Raw genomic sequence first — 16854 nt, 5'->3', positions numbered from 1 at the left:
ATTCTGATGTCCCCCAATTTGGGTCGAACTGTTTAGTTTCTTTTCTCATGTCAAGGCCAAAAATGGTGATATTTTGAAATGATTGTATGGGGAACCCCCCGTGGAGTTCCAGGGGGTGTGCCACTGGCATGGGTGGATCGGCCGTCCAAAGTTAGTGCGGGTCGATCATACATTTGGGCTCGATTGGAGCACTCTAAATGGGTCAAAGTGGGATTTTTCGTTCGACCCAAATTGGGGGACATCAGAATTCGTTTTAGAGGTATGGTTCCTTCGGCAAAGTTTCTTATTTTGATCCCTAGAATACGATTTTTACAGAGCAATGAGCGATTTTTAAATCGACCCGCCCTAGTATACATAGGAAAGTGGACGAGCAAATTGTTAACCCGCAATACATCAGAAAATACCCAAAATCAAAAGGATACAACGGATGTGTGTAACGAAATAAATGGTTTTGGACACATTGGCAGCGAGAGGAGTAGGAAATCTTACATTTGTCGAAATTACTATGGACAGATTTTAATATTTATCCATTTAAAAGCTAATTTAAAGCCAAGTGCTGGAAAACTGGGTATCGGCTTGGATTTTAATGGTGTGTTGCAAAACAATGACCTTAAACATAGATACATATGTATAAGCTTATACGAACTCATATGCTTTACAATAAATCTGTGCTCCCATATCCCCCCCAGTCATCGGATCATAGTCTCATCAAGCATTTGTGGGATGTTTTGGAGAAAAAAATCAGGAAACACTCAATAACAAATAGCGAGCAATTGAAGCGAATTATTGAAGAAGAATGGCAAAATACTCTCCCAGACGAAACAAGAGTTTTGTTCATCCATTTCGAACACAAAATGCTACTTTAGGACACTAGTATAAGCGTGTCCTCTCTTTCTGTAAAATTCTCAATTTCAATTACGCTAATCGCTATACGAGATTTATCCATCAACGTACTTATTGCAAACCATGTATCTATAAACATACTATACCTATGTGCGTATGCATGTATATGTATACTTAATATGTGAAAATTATATTTTGATGGGCCTACGAGCACTCATGCATTGTAATCAATTTATTTGCTGGATACTCCACAGAAGAGCATTTTATCACACACATGCACAGACAAATTAAATAGGCATTGTTGCTTTATAACAATACATACATACATAAGTATTGTACTAACGAAAGCGTTCGAGAGAGATGCCTGATTCTATTGATTGGCGAGATCCTAACATTGCTCATAATGCTCGAATGTGCTTCAACAAATAAATATATAACTGAAATAAAATGAGGAACTGAATTACTTCAGTCTAGCTTTTATCGATGCTATTTTATGTATTTTTTATTTATATTATGTAAAAGTATTGATTTCCTTTTGCTGCCAAAATATTTATGACTTCGCTTTGATTACGTCTGTATCTAAAAAAAAGAGACAAAACGCCAAAAAAATATTAGTAAGTGACGTTGTCCAAACACAAGAATTTGCAAATTGTGCGATAGTTTAGATATTGGGTGATAAAATCACCTAAATAATGCAAAAAAATAAAAAAACGATACAAATTATGCAGGCAAATGGATATATGATGATATATGCCCTTTATATTTAGGGAATAAAGAACAAAAACAAAAAAAAATATTTATCGCCGAAAATTACTTTTTAATGTTTTTCCAGTTACGCTCCGTGAAAACTGATATGTACGTTTTTGCATGCGTTTGAAAAAGTGTTCATTCCTCTTTTCCCACTCCTGGGTTGGCAACTACAAGAAAGGGGTTTCAATACAAAAATTACTTCTTCAGGCATCGAATGGTTTTGGGCACGCAAATTATTTTAGATGTGTGGGAATAAAAAGTAGTCGCTTCAACTGCCAAATCGCAGTTGCATGGCAGATAGTCCAATAATTGGGCTTACTAGTGCGTCAAATAGGTTCGAGGCTTAGACCAATATAGGAATACTTGCATCGCCATGGCGAAATACGGTATTTCCTTCGCGCTGTTCTTTTTCCGAACAGACCTGCCGAACAAGTAATTGTAGACAAAGTAGAAGAGTTAGTATAACTAGGCTTCGATTAAAACATATCCAGTAATTCCGATAAAACTCAAGCATTTGCCTCGAGTCACGTCGAATTGCTTCGTACATGAGCAACTTCTGTAATTTTTCCATTCATCTTGGATGACCTACAACCAGTGTCTTACACTCGCATCGGAAGTCATGTATCTTGGTGTAATACTTGACCTCAAGCTACACTGGAGCGTATTAAGAAGGCCAGTATACCCTTCTACGCCTGTAAATCTATGTTCTTCAAAAAATGGGGTCTCAAGCCACATGTCGTACTTTGGATGTACAACTTAGTGGTTCTGCCAATTTTGACATATGGTTGCCTAGTTTGGTGGGTAGCTCTTCAGAAGGGCTACAACTCCACTAAACTAGAGAGAGTGCAGAGAACTGCATGTGTGGGCATTACTGGTGCTTGTAGAACATGTTCCACTGCTGCGCTCAACGTTATTCTGCACTTACTTCCTGTAGATCTGCAGGTTAAATCCATTACTGCTCAGAGCGCTATTAGGTTGAAGGAGATTGGCCTCTGGAGACAATTTCCTGTAGGACATAATAACATCTTGAAGCAGATTTACCCTTCCTTCTCTGTTCTTCGCACTGATCTCTCCACCCGCAAACTGGGATTTGCGGGTTGTGCTAGGGATACCTTTCCGAGCAGGCAAGACTGGAAAGAGGGGAGAATCGGCACGGATATAGGTACCTCTGTTTTCACTGACGGATCCAAAATGGAATCTGGAGTGGGAACGGGGTTTTCTCTAAATCAGCCAGAATTCGGTCTCCTTTAAACTGCCGGAAACGAGCAGCGTTTTTCAAGCAGAGGTCTTCGCGATCCTGCAGGAATGCAAACTGCTTCGGGATCGCTGTTGGGAGGGAGACATTAATATTTTTTCCGATTGCCAAGCTGTGATCAAGGCCCTGTCGTCGCCGTACTGCAGCTCTCTTCTGGTGAACTCCTGTAAGGAGGAACTCAAACATCTCGATCGTGCTGGAAACATTTCCCTTATCTGGGTTCCTGGGCACAGGAATATAGAGAGAAATGAAATTGCCGACGAGCTTGCCAGGAAGGGGTCGACAGAACCGGTTTCAGCTGTCCCCCTCTCAGATATCGGTGTCCCTTTGTCCATTGTTAAAGGGGAACTACACAATTTCTTTCTAAAAAAGCGCAAGACAGATGGAGGTCCGTCTCATCGTGTGCTATTTCGAAAGCACTACGGCCCCAATACGATAGAAAGAGTACGCGTAAGGTGATGGGAGTCCCCCGTCATTCAATTTCCAAACTCATTACGGTGTTCACTGGTCACTGGGTGATCGGTACTCATGCGGAGAAGCTTGGAATTCGGAACCCCTATTGCAGAAGCTGAGGGGATCCTGCAGAGAAAGAGACTGTTGGACACTTTCTCTGCAAATGTCCGGCTCTGGCGGCTAGGCGCTTGAGATTTCTTAGCGTGCGCTTTGGGGATGAGTTAAAGAAATTCTCCAGCCTAGATCCCTTTTCTCTCCTCCACTACATCAACAGTACTGGTTGGCTGTAGAAGGTTTCTCTTCCCAAAAAAATTTTCTTTGCACAGGTACGTAAGAGCTACTTGAAGTGTGCCTGTGGTATTATTGCCATTTTACCTACCTACCTATCTGGATGGCCTGTACAGTAGGTCAAGGATGATAGATTTTCAGGCTTGGCCAATCTGGTATAGTAAGAAACAAAATTGTGCGCGCAACTTCGGCGCCACGTCACTGGGTACTCGGCAGCCGGATTCTTCTCGCTCATTTCACACGTATTCACCCACTCGTCCAATCAGTCGCTTTTCAGATGGCAACGAGGCAATATGATTGCAGGCGGTGCTGATTTTTCTTCGTATATCACCAACACAATCTCAGTTTTTTCGTAAATAAACCCAATTGACGCCCCCCAATCAGCTGATTCTCTGGAAATCGCTCTGTCCTCTGAAGTATTTTCACCATGCTTGGACAGGTAGGCTGTCGTTGTGACGGCAGTAATTCTCAGTGTAGTTTGGCCATGATAAGTGACCGACTGTACTGGATTCAACTATATCGCCTTATAGTTCCCTCTTTTGTATCATTACAGAATTAAAAATATAAAAATAAAAAACCTTCCTTGCTTCAACTCCTTAAAACCGTATTACCAGTAATACAAAATGTGTTACACCGTTGAGAAAAAGAATATAAAAAATAAACGGAATGGTTTAGCAATTTAATAATAAAATACCAAAAAATTTCCTAGAAATTCCAAATAAAAGCCATGGAATTAGAATGATATGTTTTCAGATTTTTTTTATGAAATTAAATAAATGTATATACAGGTATACAGGTATTGTGTTTACCAGACAAAGAGCTGTACATTTTTACAAAAATAATGAGCATTAAAAAAATTGTCGAAACTGTCCAAAATGTTGATTATCAATTTGTCGCGGGCTGTATGTTCGCATTCCCATAGCATACATATGGATTTCATTTCTCTAATACAATTTGACAGTCGAAATCATTCGTTATCTTGAGCCAATCCATCAAAAACACTCCAAAGTTAAAATGACACAATATTCATCAGATATTTTCGGCAAAAACCTGTCACTTCAATGATGGCATTTGAATGTGATGAATCCACGTATTGAAAATATATCAAACTGTATTAATTGTGCGAAGATATCAAATTCAGCTTACACCCTTGTGACCGCGCTCCTCCACCTACTTGTGGCGTGCGTCTTGATGTTCCATCGACGAAAAAATTATGTGTGTCGATTCTCCTTTCACGGGTCTTTTCCCAAGACTTGGCGCATTGTGATTATCGATATTAATCGATTGATTGTTGTTTTTGGAGCGTTAAAATATGGTCCAAAGTAAAAGTTTTACGCCGATCTTCGTAGATTTTTTCACATTGGGCTTTAATGGACATAACAACAGGAGCGCAATGTTACACTGTTGTTCTGACCGCGATTAAATTTTTAAAATTAAATCTTCTCCAATAAGACCTTGCCGCTCTAAGCGTCAATAAGATTTTGTGAAATAAATTTTTTTGACTGATAATAGACAGCAAATAAAGCAATTAAACTAAGTATAGAAAAAAGACGACAAACCATTAAGACATTTCGGGAAGTCGGCAAAAAGCACCTTCTGTTACTTCGGGGAAATTAATTATTTTTTAATATTACTTATACTTACATCACAAAACAAACACAATCACACCAAACGACCATGCTCATATTGCTTTTATTATTGTAATCACTGATGCACTCAGAGCTCACATAACCATCCTATTCATTATCTTCTTTTGTTGCCGCTGTCATTCGTAGCAACTGCCAAGAACTCCTCAAAAGCTGACAGGACATCTTAAAGAAAAGAAAAACGAAGTCATACTGCTGAGGCTAGCGCAAACGACAACGCTCAGATATGTATGCACTTCTCATATTCCCAACGCTGTCACTTTTGCTTCTCTTTCTCATTTTGCATTAGTGGATTCACGCATTTAATTAAAAATAAAACTGAGAAAAAAAAATCATCCAGCTTATGCTTATGCCTCATGAAAATTAATCGAAATGCTAAATAGTTGCAGCATCTTTCAAGAAGACTTGTACAAAGAAAACTCTGCTACTGTAGAATATGCAGAAGTAGAAGGGGAAATTAAACGTTGGCACATACCAACACTTCCACTGCCACAAAGCGACAGTTGGGATTATTGCAAAAGCAATAAGCACTCGCACTCGTACTTGTAGTCGCTTCATATACTCGTACTCGTATTCGTACTAAGATGTTGTTGTAGTATTTGAAACAAAAACATGGCAATAAAGTTGTGCCAAAAGACAAATGTTGACATAGATGTTATAAAGTAAAATGCTGAGGGTATTCCAATGGATAACATAGCCAAGGTTGACCTATTTGTGTCATTGCTTCTACTCTGGAGCTGCTATGTAGCTATGCAACTACATGATTACATACATATTTAGAGCCGCGCGCAATCAAAGAGTATAAATATGTATATACAATTTTACATCGCCGACAATATCCGAATGGGTGGCGTCAAAAGCACCCCAACCACTAAACACCTCATCGATTGGTAATGCCGACATTTGCTGCAAACCAATCCGGTGCATGACAGCATGAGTAAGTGCGACCGACGGAAACTCGCGTCCGGTAGCAGAATGGTAAAATCGAATCTAATGAAAGATAAATGAAAAATATAAAAACAACCTCTGCGTAGCTATTGAATGGCGGTGCGACCTTATTTTTTCATTTGATAACGGTTCGTTGACAAAGCAGTCACTCATTTCGCTCAAATTGAGCCAACTACCTTCAACAAGTAATCATTGAAATTAAATTTCCTTTCATTATTAAAATTACATGAGGTAATCTAGAATCGAGGAACGAACATTGCGTCGCCGTCGCGATAAAAGCTGCTAAGTCAACCCTTCAACCAAAATAATTAACGACATCCCACGTCCAACGATGGCACATCAACATTTCGAACGATTTTAACTATTTTCCTTTTCCTGCTTTAATTCTTTATTATTTTTTTATAAAATTTTGGCTCATTATTTAGTAAAAACTATAAAAATTCAAGTTTCGAGCTTTGTACAAAAATTAGAAAAATTCCATGAACTTTTGATCCCAACGCCACGATTGATAGTTGGAGTTTCTAGAAAGAGTTTTGGTGCCCAGTTTGATAGCCCATTAAATTTGTGTATACGGAAGTGCAAGTTTGAAGTTGCTAAAAAATTCCGTTGATTTTTTATAATTTTTTTCCCATATTACAAATGCACGACATTCTTTTTTCATTTATAACTTAAAACTCAAGCGAAAAAATTATGTTTGGTAAGGTCAGTAAATAGAGTGCATATACATAGGGTTGTCATAGATTTTTAAAATTATAAGGTAAGTAGTGGTTAGTTAAGTTAGATTTTTGAGGCAGTCGGTTTAGAATATCCAAGTCACTAAGACCATATATGTAGATTCGTTGTGGTACTGTGGTACGAACATATAATTCTAATCCTAATTCTTTCAAAAAAACTCCATAGCCTACTTTATTTTATAGTTTGGATCCATCTGTGTAAAAATTTCTTCTTCTTCTCAATGGTCTTCTTGACGAGAAATAGTCTTGAATTGCCTATTGCGTAGCCGAACATTATTTAGTTAAGGCGCTGAAGCGGCGGCCACCTCGAGCCCTTAATTTGGGGTAGTCATTAAAGCGCCGGTGATGCATAAAAACGCAGTTCTTTGGACCTTGCTTAGCAGTTTCTTATAACTTGCTTTTTGAGTTTATGGCCATCACACAAGTATTCCATACATCCAAATAGGCCGAGCTACCGAAGTGTAAAGCCAAGTAGTTGTTACTTAATGATGTTTTTTCGCTCTATTGCAAAATTTTACTAAAAAAAATTAGCAGATTTTACTTTGGCGATGGTACCCCATATATGCCTACTGGTTAGCGTATTATACAACCCTCTGTACAACCTCTCCTCCGTACCCCCCTATTGCAGAAGCTGTTGGGATCCTGCAGAGAAAGAGTCCGTTGAGCACTTTCTCTGCAAATGCCCGCATCTGGCGGCTAGGCGCTTGAGATTTCTTAGCGTGACCTGTGGAGATGTCTTGAAGAAATTCTCCAGCCTAGATCCCTTTTCGCTCCTCGACTACATCAACAGCACTGGATGACTGAAGACGGTTTCCTCTTCCCTAAATTTTTTCGCAGGTTGTCGTCCGCATTATGGTATCAAAACGGAGCGTATAAGCGACTTGAAGTGTAAGTGCCACTTGTAGTTTACCGGGGGTACTCTTGCCATCTAACCTACCTACCAGAATGGTACTGCGAGTAATTCATTGTGTCGATTGGTGTAAATAAATATTAAAGATACGACATCATAACAGGTGATGAATTTTGGATCTATGCATATGTGCCCGAAACAGAATAGCAATCGACAGTATGGGTGTTTCAAAACAGGCTTAATCCAACAAAAGTTGCTCGCGGAAGAAGCACCTCATAGCAAATGGTCGCCTGTTTTTTCAGAAAATCTGGTCATGTCTCAATTGCGACGCTAGAGAAACTTTAAACAATTCAATTCTGAATTGTGCACAGTGGTTTATTTGCCAAAAGATTTCGGAGAATTCAGAAAAGCCAACCGCCAAAGACGAATCATATTTCACCAAAACAATGCGAGTTCTCATTTGTCGCCTCACACTAGAGAGTTTTTGAGCACTCAAAAGATCGAACTCTCTTTCGCCTTACAGCACTGATTTGGAACCTAATGATTTTTTTGTTCCCGAACATCAAAAACAAAATGCGAGGTCAACATTTTTAAACGCCTGAAGAAGCTGCTGAAGCCTTCAGACAGCTCCACTTCTAAATGGCAAAAGTGCTTTGAAAATTGGTTCAAGCGAATGCAGAAATGTATTGACTTCCAAGGTGAATATTTTGAAAGGCAATAAAGCCATTTTCGTTTCTTCATTATTAGGCGCAAAAGAAAGAATTAGTTGCAACAATGAACCGAAAGCTGTTCGTAGATCCAAAGAATTTGATAGGACAGCCGGAAAACTTAGCACAATAAAGGGTGTTTTTTTAGAGATTAGGTTTTCAAGTTGGCACTCCTTTTTTGGTAGATGGTCTTTTTGACAGCTGTCACTTGATTTATGCTCAGTTTGGTTTGCCATTTGATAATGAATAGACTTACACCTGAACAACATTTGCAAATCGTGCAAATTTATTACGAAAATAATTGTTCGGTTCGCGCGACGCATCACAAGAAAATTTTGTTCAGCGATGAAGCTCACTTTTGGTTGAATGGGTATGTCAGTAAGCAAAATTGTCGCATTTGGAGTGAACATAATCCACAAGGCATTGCTGAGACGCCGTTACATCCTCAAAAAGTTACTGTTTGGTGTGCTCTATGGGCAGAGGGAATCATTGGTCCATATTTCTTTAAAAATGAAGCCGGCCATAATGTTACAGTCAATGGAGAGCGCTATAGAGCCATGATTAATGACTTTTTCGTGCCTGAATTGGACGATGTTGATGTGGACGACCTTTGGTTCCAACAAGACGGTGCTACATGCCATACAGCCAACGCAACAATCGATTTATTGAAGGAAACTTTTGGTGAGCGCATTATCTCGCGCCGTGGACCTGTGGCGAGGCCTCCAAGATCGTGCGATATAACACCGCTGGACTATTTCTTGTGGGGATATGTGAAGTCGCTTGTCTACGCAGATAAGCCAGAGACGATTGACGTCTTGGAAGATAATATTCGGCGCGTTATTGCTGACATACGGCCCCAATTGCTGCAAAAAGTGGTCGAAAAATGGGCCTCTCGGCTGGAATTTATTCGAGCCAGCCGGGCCACTTGCCCGAAATGATTTTTAAAACATAATGGCAAACCCTTATATTTATAATAAAGCTAAATTCTTGGCCATAACATTAAATTATATACGTTTTATTTCATCTTGAAAACCTAACCTCTAAAAAAACACCCTTTATATAGTAGTACTATTACTTAAGGACCGAAACAGAATTGCAGCGGGACCGCAGGTAACGATTTTACGGGTGGCGATCAGCTGATCCACTATGGGTCTATTAAACACAATTCTGTTCAAGGGGTTAAAGTAGCAAAAATTTCACCCAGAGAGCTTTTGGTCTTAGAATTATCCATTAAATTGGTGAATCTTTTAGCTTTTCAATGTCTCCCAATGCTTAAGAATCCGTCCAATTACATTTTCAATGCCAGTTTTTATAATTACCTAATGAATAAAGTCAAATTAATAGTTCTTAAATTTTGTATCTGAAAAGCAGCCAAATATTGGTTGTACAGCTGGGCTAAGCAAGCACAATCTGTTAAACTGCTTGGCCTTGCGGCATAGCACGTTTTATTGTATGTACTATATTATACATGAGAATGGAAAAAAAGCAGACATACATACATACATACATACATATGAGCAAAGAAAGCAGAGCTTGGGGATTTAGAGTTAAGCAGTGCATTTATGTATGCTTTCTTGCTATACTTTCATACGTTATTGAATTAAATTTCTAAAGTACTTTGAAGGTGCTAATAATACTAGTTTTTCCTAAGGAATCTTCTTGGGACTTTTATTCACCATATCTTATCTTGCACCAACGATCTTATGGTGTGGGTGCAAAATTACCCATTCCAAAAATTTTATCGAAAATCATTCCCAGAGTTAGCACTTACAAAAAGACACTTCAATACACATTTAGCCAAAAAAATCTCGCGAAATGTTCATTTAAAAATTCATTTAAAAAGCGCGCGTTATACAGATGTCTAAATTTTTTTGCTGAAATGTTGATACAAATGTCCTCTCGCAGAGTTTGAGCATGATCTGTCAATTAGCTTGCTTTTGGCATTTAATTATATCAGTCAACCGCAGGTCAGCTCTGCGATTTTCCCTATGGATAAAAATATGAAACAAAGAATGTGTTTTGTTTTGTGTTTTAAATGGGTTTTCATGTACCGAATCGTTGAAAATGTTGCAGAAATCCTATGCTAACAAAAACATGGGTCTACAAGTGGTATAGGACTTTTGCAGAGCGCCGAGAAGTCCTGGAATACTTGCCCCGATCTGGTCGTCCATCAACGCCTTCAACTGATGAAAACGTCGACAAAGTCAAGGAAATGGTGCTGGAAACCAACATTTAAGTTTGAGGGAGGTAGCTCGTGACCTTAGCGTGTCTCACGAATTCATTCGCAACAGTGTACACCATCAATTGGACACGAGCCGCGTGGCTGCTCAACCTGTTGCAAGAGATTTGAATTTCTTTCATGTAATTCATCAGAAGCAGGTGGCTGAAGACATGCTTGAGCAAGTGAATTCGGACCCAACGTTTATCCAGCGCATCATAACAGGTGATGAGACGTGGGTATATGAGTTTGACATGCAAACCAGTCAACAGGCGGTTGAATGACGCTATCCACATAAGCCGAAACCCAAAAAGCCACGTCAAAGTCGGTCAAAAGTGAATGTTATGCTACTCGTTTTCTTTGATTATCACGATAGTGTCACTCGGAATTAATTCCAAATTCTACGGTAAATAAAAAATATTATTGGGAATGTGTGCGACGTTTGAGAGAAAATGTGCGTAGGAAACAGCCCAATTTGTGAAAAGAAAACCCATGGACCTTGCACCATGATAACGCACCGTCTCATAAGGATCATATTGTGGACACTTAACTCAACACTTAACACTGACCAAAAACTCGACAAATGCCATCGAACAACCACGAAATTCGCCGGATTTAGCCCCCTGTAACTTTTTGCCTTTTCCCAAAACTTAAATTGTCACTCTGCGGACGCCGCTTTGAGTCGATAGAGGCCATTAAGGAAAATTCGCTGAAGCAGCTGAAGAAGATCTCTTCAAACGCGTTTAGAAGGTGCTTTGATGACTGGACTAATCGTTGGCATGTGTGTATTGCTTTGAATGGTGCCTAATTATGGCGACAAAATAAATTTTAATGATTAAACAATTATTTTGCATTTTATTGACCAACTCCCGGTAATTTTTTGAGAGAATATAAAATAATAAGAATATAATTAATACAGATGATTATCAAAAAATTTTATTTTCTATGTAATAAAGCCATTGTCAGTAAAAAATATTGAGTACTTTTTGTACAAACCCTACGAATTTTTACGCTTGTGGTGGGCGGTATTCTGTCACAAACACTGGCAAGCAACCATTACCCCAATGTAAAAAAGTCTGCTAAGCTCAGTGGAGCTGTGTATGGATTATCCTATTGCGCATATGAAATTCACATAACCAAGCAAATAACGTCGGCGAATACAAGGGTTTTCGGTTTATTGACTCGTAATTGGTTGACGCAACCATTTATATCTACAGGTATCCTTTGGTAATTTTCAAAGGTCATAATTTTTTTATAAAATATTAAATGGTGCACATAATACTAAAAAAAAATTTTCAATTTCAGTGAAAACATCGAAGGGTAAAGGAAACCGTTATATTGCATTTAAATAATTAATTCATACATAAAAGTGTTTTCTACAGATTGCGTTAATCCGCTTCCGTAAAAATGAAAAATATTATATAAATAAAAATAAAATGACGGCAAGTTTCGTTGTTAGCAAACGGATTAAAAATACTACATGGATTTCAATACATTTTTTTTTAATTTTTTTTCATGTCGTGACATAACTGCAAACTGATGTGCTGGGTGGCGCTGCCAATGTCGTCCAATTTTGTTCAAACTCAGAATATATACAAATATTGCAATATTGAATACAGGGGGCATACTGTAGTAGAGGGACATGCATATATGTGGCTATAACTTCCCGTAACCATTATTTTTCTTTTTGTTATTTTTCAGGTAAGACAGGGAGGACTACTTGTACAACTTGACTCAGGAAATGAAGAGACATGCAGTTATCGTCGCTTCGGTATACAAATCACACCGGTTTAAAAATCTCTAATTTCCTTATGCGCGCCCGTTCGTTTATAAATTGGAAGCATCAGGCGGCGATGCAGAATCTGTTGCAAAACGCAAAAGACACGAAGAACATTCTGAAACTGTCCGATATGCAAAATTCATTCAACAACTACAAGCGATCATTGACGGAGAGTCTTCAAAATCAATGAGGGACCTTACGAAGGATCGTAATTCTTTTGAGGAACTTATCCGTCGAGTTGCTCATGAAGATCTCCGATATAAATCCTACGTTATGCGCAGAAGACAGTTTATGTCGAAACAAACACGTGAACAGCGAGTTATCCAATCAAAACTTCTTCTAAACAAAATTACATACCCTGAATCGCCTTAACCAAGGCCAAAAGACCAACCACATATATGACAGGTGGCTATGGTCCAATCCTACAGAGGTTCCTGTGGTCACACACACGAAGTTTCCCCCACATTTTCTTACCCAAGGATTTCAAGTGAATTCTGCTGCATATATCAAGGTTCTAAAGACAGTAGCGAAACCCTGGATTGAGCAGTGCCAGCCCATACATCTTTCTGCAAGACTCTGTTACTTCACACAAAACGATGGCGACACAATTTTGGATGGATGGAAAATTCCAGAACCACATAACCCCGAACGTATGGCCACCTAAGTACCCAGACCCTTATCCCTTTTATTTCTATGTATGGGACTTAGTTGAGCGTGAAATCAATAAGCATCTTCATTGCACCATTCAGGAGTACGTAGGCTCAAACCTCCGTACATGAACATCCCATTCAGACATTATACACAATTTTCCGAGGCACTCGTACTTATGAGAAGTCCTTGTATTTTCAACATATAGTTTTTGTTTTTTGTTCAAGCTTATCGCTAAGTTTTTGTCTGTCTGTATCAATGAAATACGAAATGTGTTCAAAAAGTAAACTTACTTTTTAATTTTCTCAAAGAAATTTTATTTATTCAATAATATTATATCTATTTGGTCACCTACGGCGGCCGGGGGTTGGTGTGTGACTACCATTCGGGATTCAGAGAGAACGTAGGTTCGAATCTCGGTGAAAGACCAAAATGAAGAAAATGCGGTCGCCTCGCAAACTTCCGAGTGTATTTCTGCCATGAAAAAGTTCCTCATAAAAAGTATCTGCCATGCGGAGTCGGTTTAAAACTGTTGGTCCTGCATTTGTGGAACAACATCAAGACGCACGCCACAAATAGGAGGGGGAGCTCGGCCAAACAGAGTCAGAACAGGAGTTTTCTCTAAATCAGCTGTTAACATTTTTTCCGATAGTCAAGCCGCGATCAAGGCTCTGACTATGCCATGGTGTAGATCCTAACCGGTCAACTCCTGTAAGAAAGAAATCAAAACTCTTAGGTATGCAGGTAACATTTCTCTGATCTCTCTGACCTGGGTTAAAGTACATAGGAACATAGAGGGAAATGAAATTGCTGATGAGCTTGCCAGATCGATTAAATTGATCTCAGAGATATCTTACCCGGTCATCGGCATCCCTCTGACTGTTGTTAAAGGAGAATTGCACAACTTATTTCTCGGGAAAGCACAAAAAAGATGGAACTCTATTTCTTCATGTGCTATTTTGAAAACTCTTTGGCCCCAGTCCAATAGATGTAGGACGCAGAAAGTCCTGGGCACTCCAAGCCATTCAATTCCCAAACTCGTAGCTGTGTTTACCCGCCATTTGACGATCGGCAAACTCGCAGAAAAGCTAGGTTTGCCATTTAACCGCCATTGCAGAAGCTGTTCGGACCTTTCAGAGAAGAAGACTGTTGAGCAGTTTCTCTGTAAATGCCTGTGTTTGGCAGCTAAATGGTTAAGGTCAATGGTTGCTCCTATCTTCACCAGCCTGGGTTGGCTGTAGATATCTGCCTGGTGGATGTCTCTTAATGGTATCAAAATGGTGCTGCTTGGGGAGTGCCAGACTGGTATTTCAACCATTTCATGTACCTGCCTAATGCGATACCGAGTAAGATCGAGATGACAATGTTCCTCAAACTATTGGTTCCACATTGTCGCAGAAAAATGTATAGAGAAAAGGTTTATAACGAGTACGACGACGCAGAGGCAATAATTCGATAGAAAAACATTCAAGCGGTATCGGAATAATGATCATTATTCGATTCTGAGCAAGGCACGTTTAACATTTAGTAGCTGAAGAGCAGCTGGTTTGATTTTTTTTCTCTAAACTGTCAGTTTTTGTTTATAGATTTCGATGTTCTAGGAATCGAAACCAACAACAAACGTTATTGGGACTTGTTCGAAAGTTATATCTTTATGTGCAAAAGCGCAAACAAGAAAACAAAAATCAAGAAACACGCGGGTACTTATCTTCCAATGTAATAATAAGACATACGCATCATACCTTTGTTTGCTAAAAACAAAAACTTTGATAAAAATAGGGCACAAGTGCCGAAAAGTATGCTAAATAATACGCTAAGCAACGAGAAAAATAATTTAAATGCAAAACAAATTCCCCAGCACCGCAAATTCGTTGAAAATCATAAAAATCCTTAAGCCACCAACAGTTTTTACATCTTCACGCCCCCCTCCTTTTGTATGCCTATCCAGCTGAACACGCGCGTATAATCGCACACTTATACCTACGAATGCAAAGATGGAACACACACACTCATATTTCTGTGCATTGGCGGCGGTACACAAGCATATATAAGTGCGTGTGTGTTCATGCTTATTTGCGCATATATAAACATATTTACATACATACGTATGCGTTTGACGCGTTTGAACTTTCATTATTTTTTCCTTATTTTTCTTATTTTCCTTCCTTGTTATTTATATATTTTCTGGTTGGTATGCTATTTTATTTGCTTTGTTGGCTTCTGCTCACTTCGACGCTGTATCGTTCACCATTTCAAGGGTTAAAGAGTGTGTCGCTGGTGCAAGTGTTGCAAGTTACTGGAAGCAAATTGATTTTTCCCGCAGGCGAAAAACAAAAATCACAACAAAAACACTTAACACTTAAAACTCAAGCGATTTGCACACATGAATGCACAAAATATACGTACGTACTCACATACGTACACATAACTTCAGCAACAGCAGTAGCTGCATACTTTAAGGCTAAGGAATCCTATAAATTAACCAATCGATATGTACAAAAAGACACAGTTTTTAAGGCAGTTTGTACTCTGCTTTATCTGCTTTTGTACTTACGGGTCCAATATTATCGAATCCATAGCGCGTTGCTACTTCGCCAGCAAAGTCATTGTCAACGCTGCGCCTGAAACGCACCAAAAATGAGCTGGTGAATACGTCATTCCTGCCATTAAGCGGCGTGGCATGAGCACCGTTTCCGCTCGTGGCCGCTATGGTGGGCACATTAATAGCGAATACCAATGTTAGCGAGCATGCCAGAAACATTAGTGCGCCCGAAGGATTGCACCATGCAGCAAATACCATTGCACACTAATCGGAATCCCTACTTCTGCCTTTGCGACGCTTTCCAGAGCCGCTCTGTTTCACTCGAAGAATGCCTATTTGTTTGAATAATTATTGTTTATCGTCTATCGTCGTTGATGACGTCGACTGTGTCACGCTTTTTAATGATTATTTATGTTGTTGTTTTTGTTTTTTGTGTTTTTTTGTGTTTTAGGGCAATATTTTTATTGTTCGCGTGATGTAAATTGTGCGCTTATTCTAATTTGTTTTCACCAGTGGCAATTTCACACTTCACTCTCTCGCCATGTAAACAGGAATTTAGGTGGGCAACACTGCTCCAAATTATACAGACATAATTTTTGACACTTGCCAAATTTAGCTGAGACTAACTAAAATGCATACACGTAAAATGAGCGCGTACAGCGTGGCAAATTCTTTATATTTCTTCACACAAACAGCTGATATTCTGAAAAATTCAATGGTGGAATGCCAAAAAGTATGCAACAAAGTTCCTTTTTATTAATTTTTGGTGATAAGTTTTCGTGAATTCGCGTTTAAATTATACTACAACTTCCACCACATATTTTGGAAGTTCTCTCTTTCCTCCTTGAGTTTCTCTCTATTCACAAACTGTAAAATTTATGTGCCGCTTTTAGCCGTAAATTCGAACTTAACTGCTACACTAACCAAACGAAACTGTTCAACTTTCGCTCAGCGAACGCCATAATGAATACCAAACAGTGAAAGCAGCTGCCGCAAAAAAAGCAAAACGATGTCTGCAAATGCAGCAGAAAAGCTTTCAAAAAAGCTCACATTACAATGGTACTCCTGAGACCTCTAACCACCAAACCTGCTGCCAAAGTGTTCAGCGTTCAGACATCCAACCCCACTTGTTGTGTTGCGCTGCCTACCCTGCCTGATGTTGTTTGGTTAACGGACTTCATTCACAATGCAG

General features: G+C 39.1%; 1 protein-coding gene across 1 annotated transcript in view; it reads right to left on the bottom strand.

Moving 5' to 3' along the window:
* LOC128855084 (neuroendocrine convertase 2) overlaps positions 1-16574 on the bottom strand; it is a 129090-nt gene extending 112516 nt beyond the window's left edge. Inside the window, exon 1 of the mRNA XM_054089697.1 lies at positions 15675-16574. Within this exon, the coding sequence (XP_053945672.1) occupies positions 15675-15920 (246 nt within the window). The 5' untranslated portion in view covers positions 15921-16574. The remainder of the gene's footprint in view (positions 1-15674) is intronic.
* Positions 16575-16854: the final 280 nt, after the last annotated feature.

The sequence above is a fragment of the Anastrepha ludens genome, chromosome 2 (genome assembly GCF_028408465.1).
Source record: "Anastrepha ludens isolate Willacy chromosome 2, idAnaLude1.1, whole genome shotgun sequence".
Taxonomy (NCBI): Eukaryota; Metazoa; Arthropoda; class Insecta; order Diptera; family Tephritidae; genus Anastrepha; species Anastrepha ludens.
The sequence above is the reverse complement of the archived record's forward strand: the minus strand, read 5'-3'. Positions and strand labels throughout refer to the sequence as shown.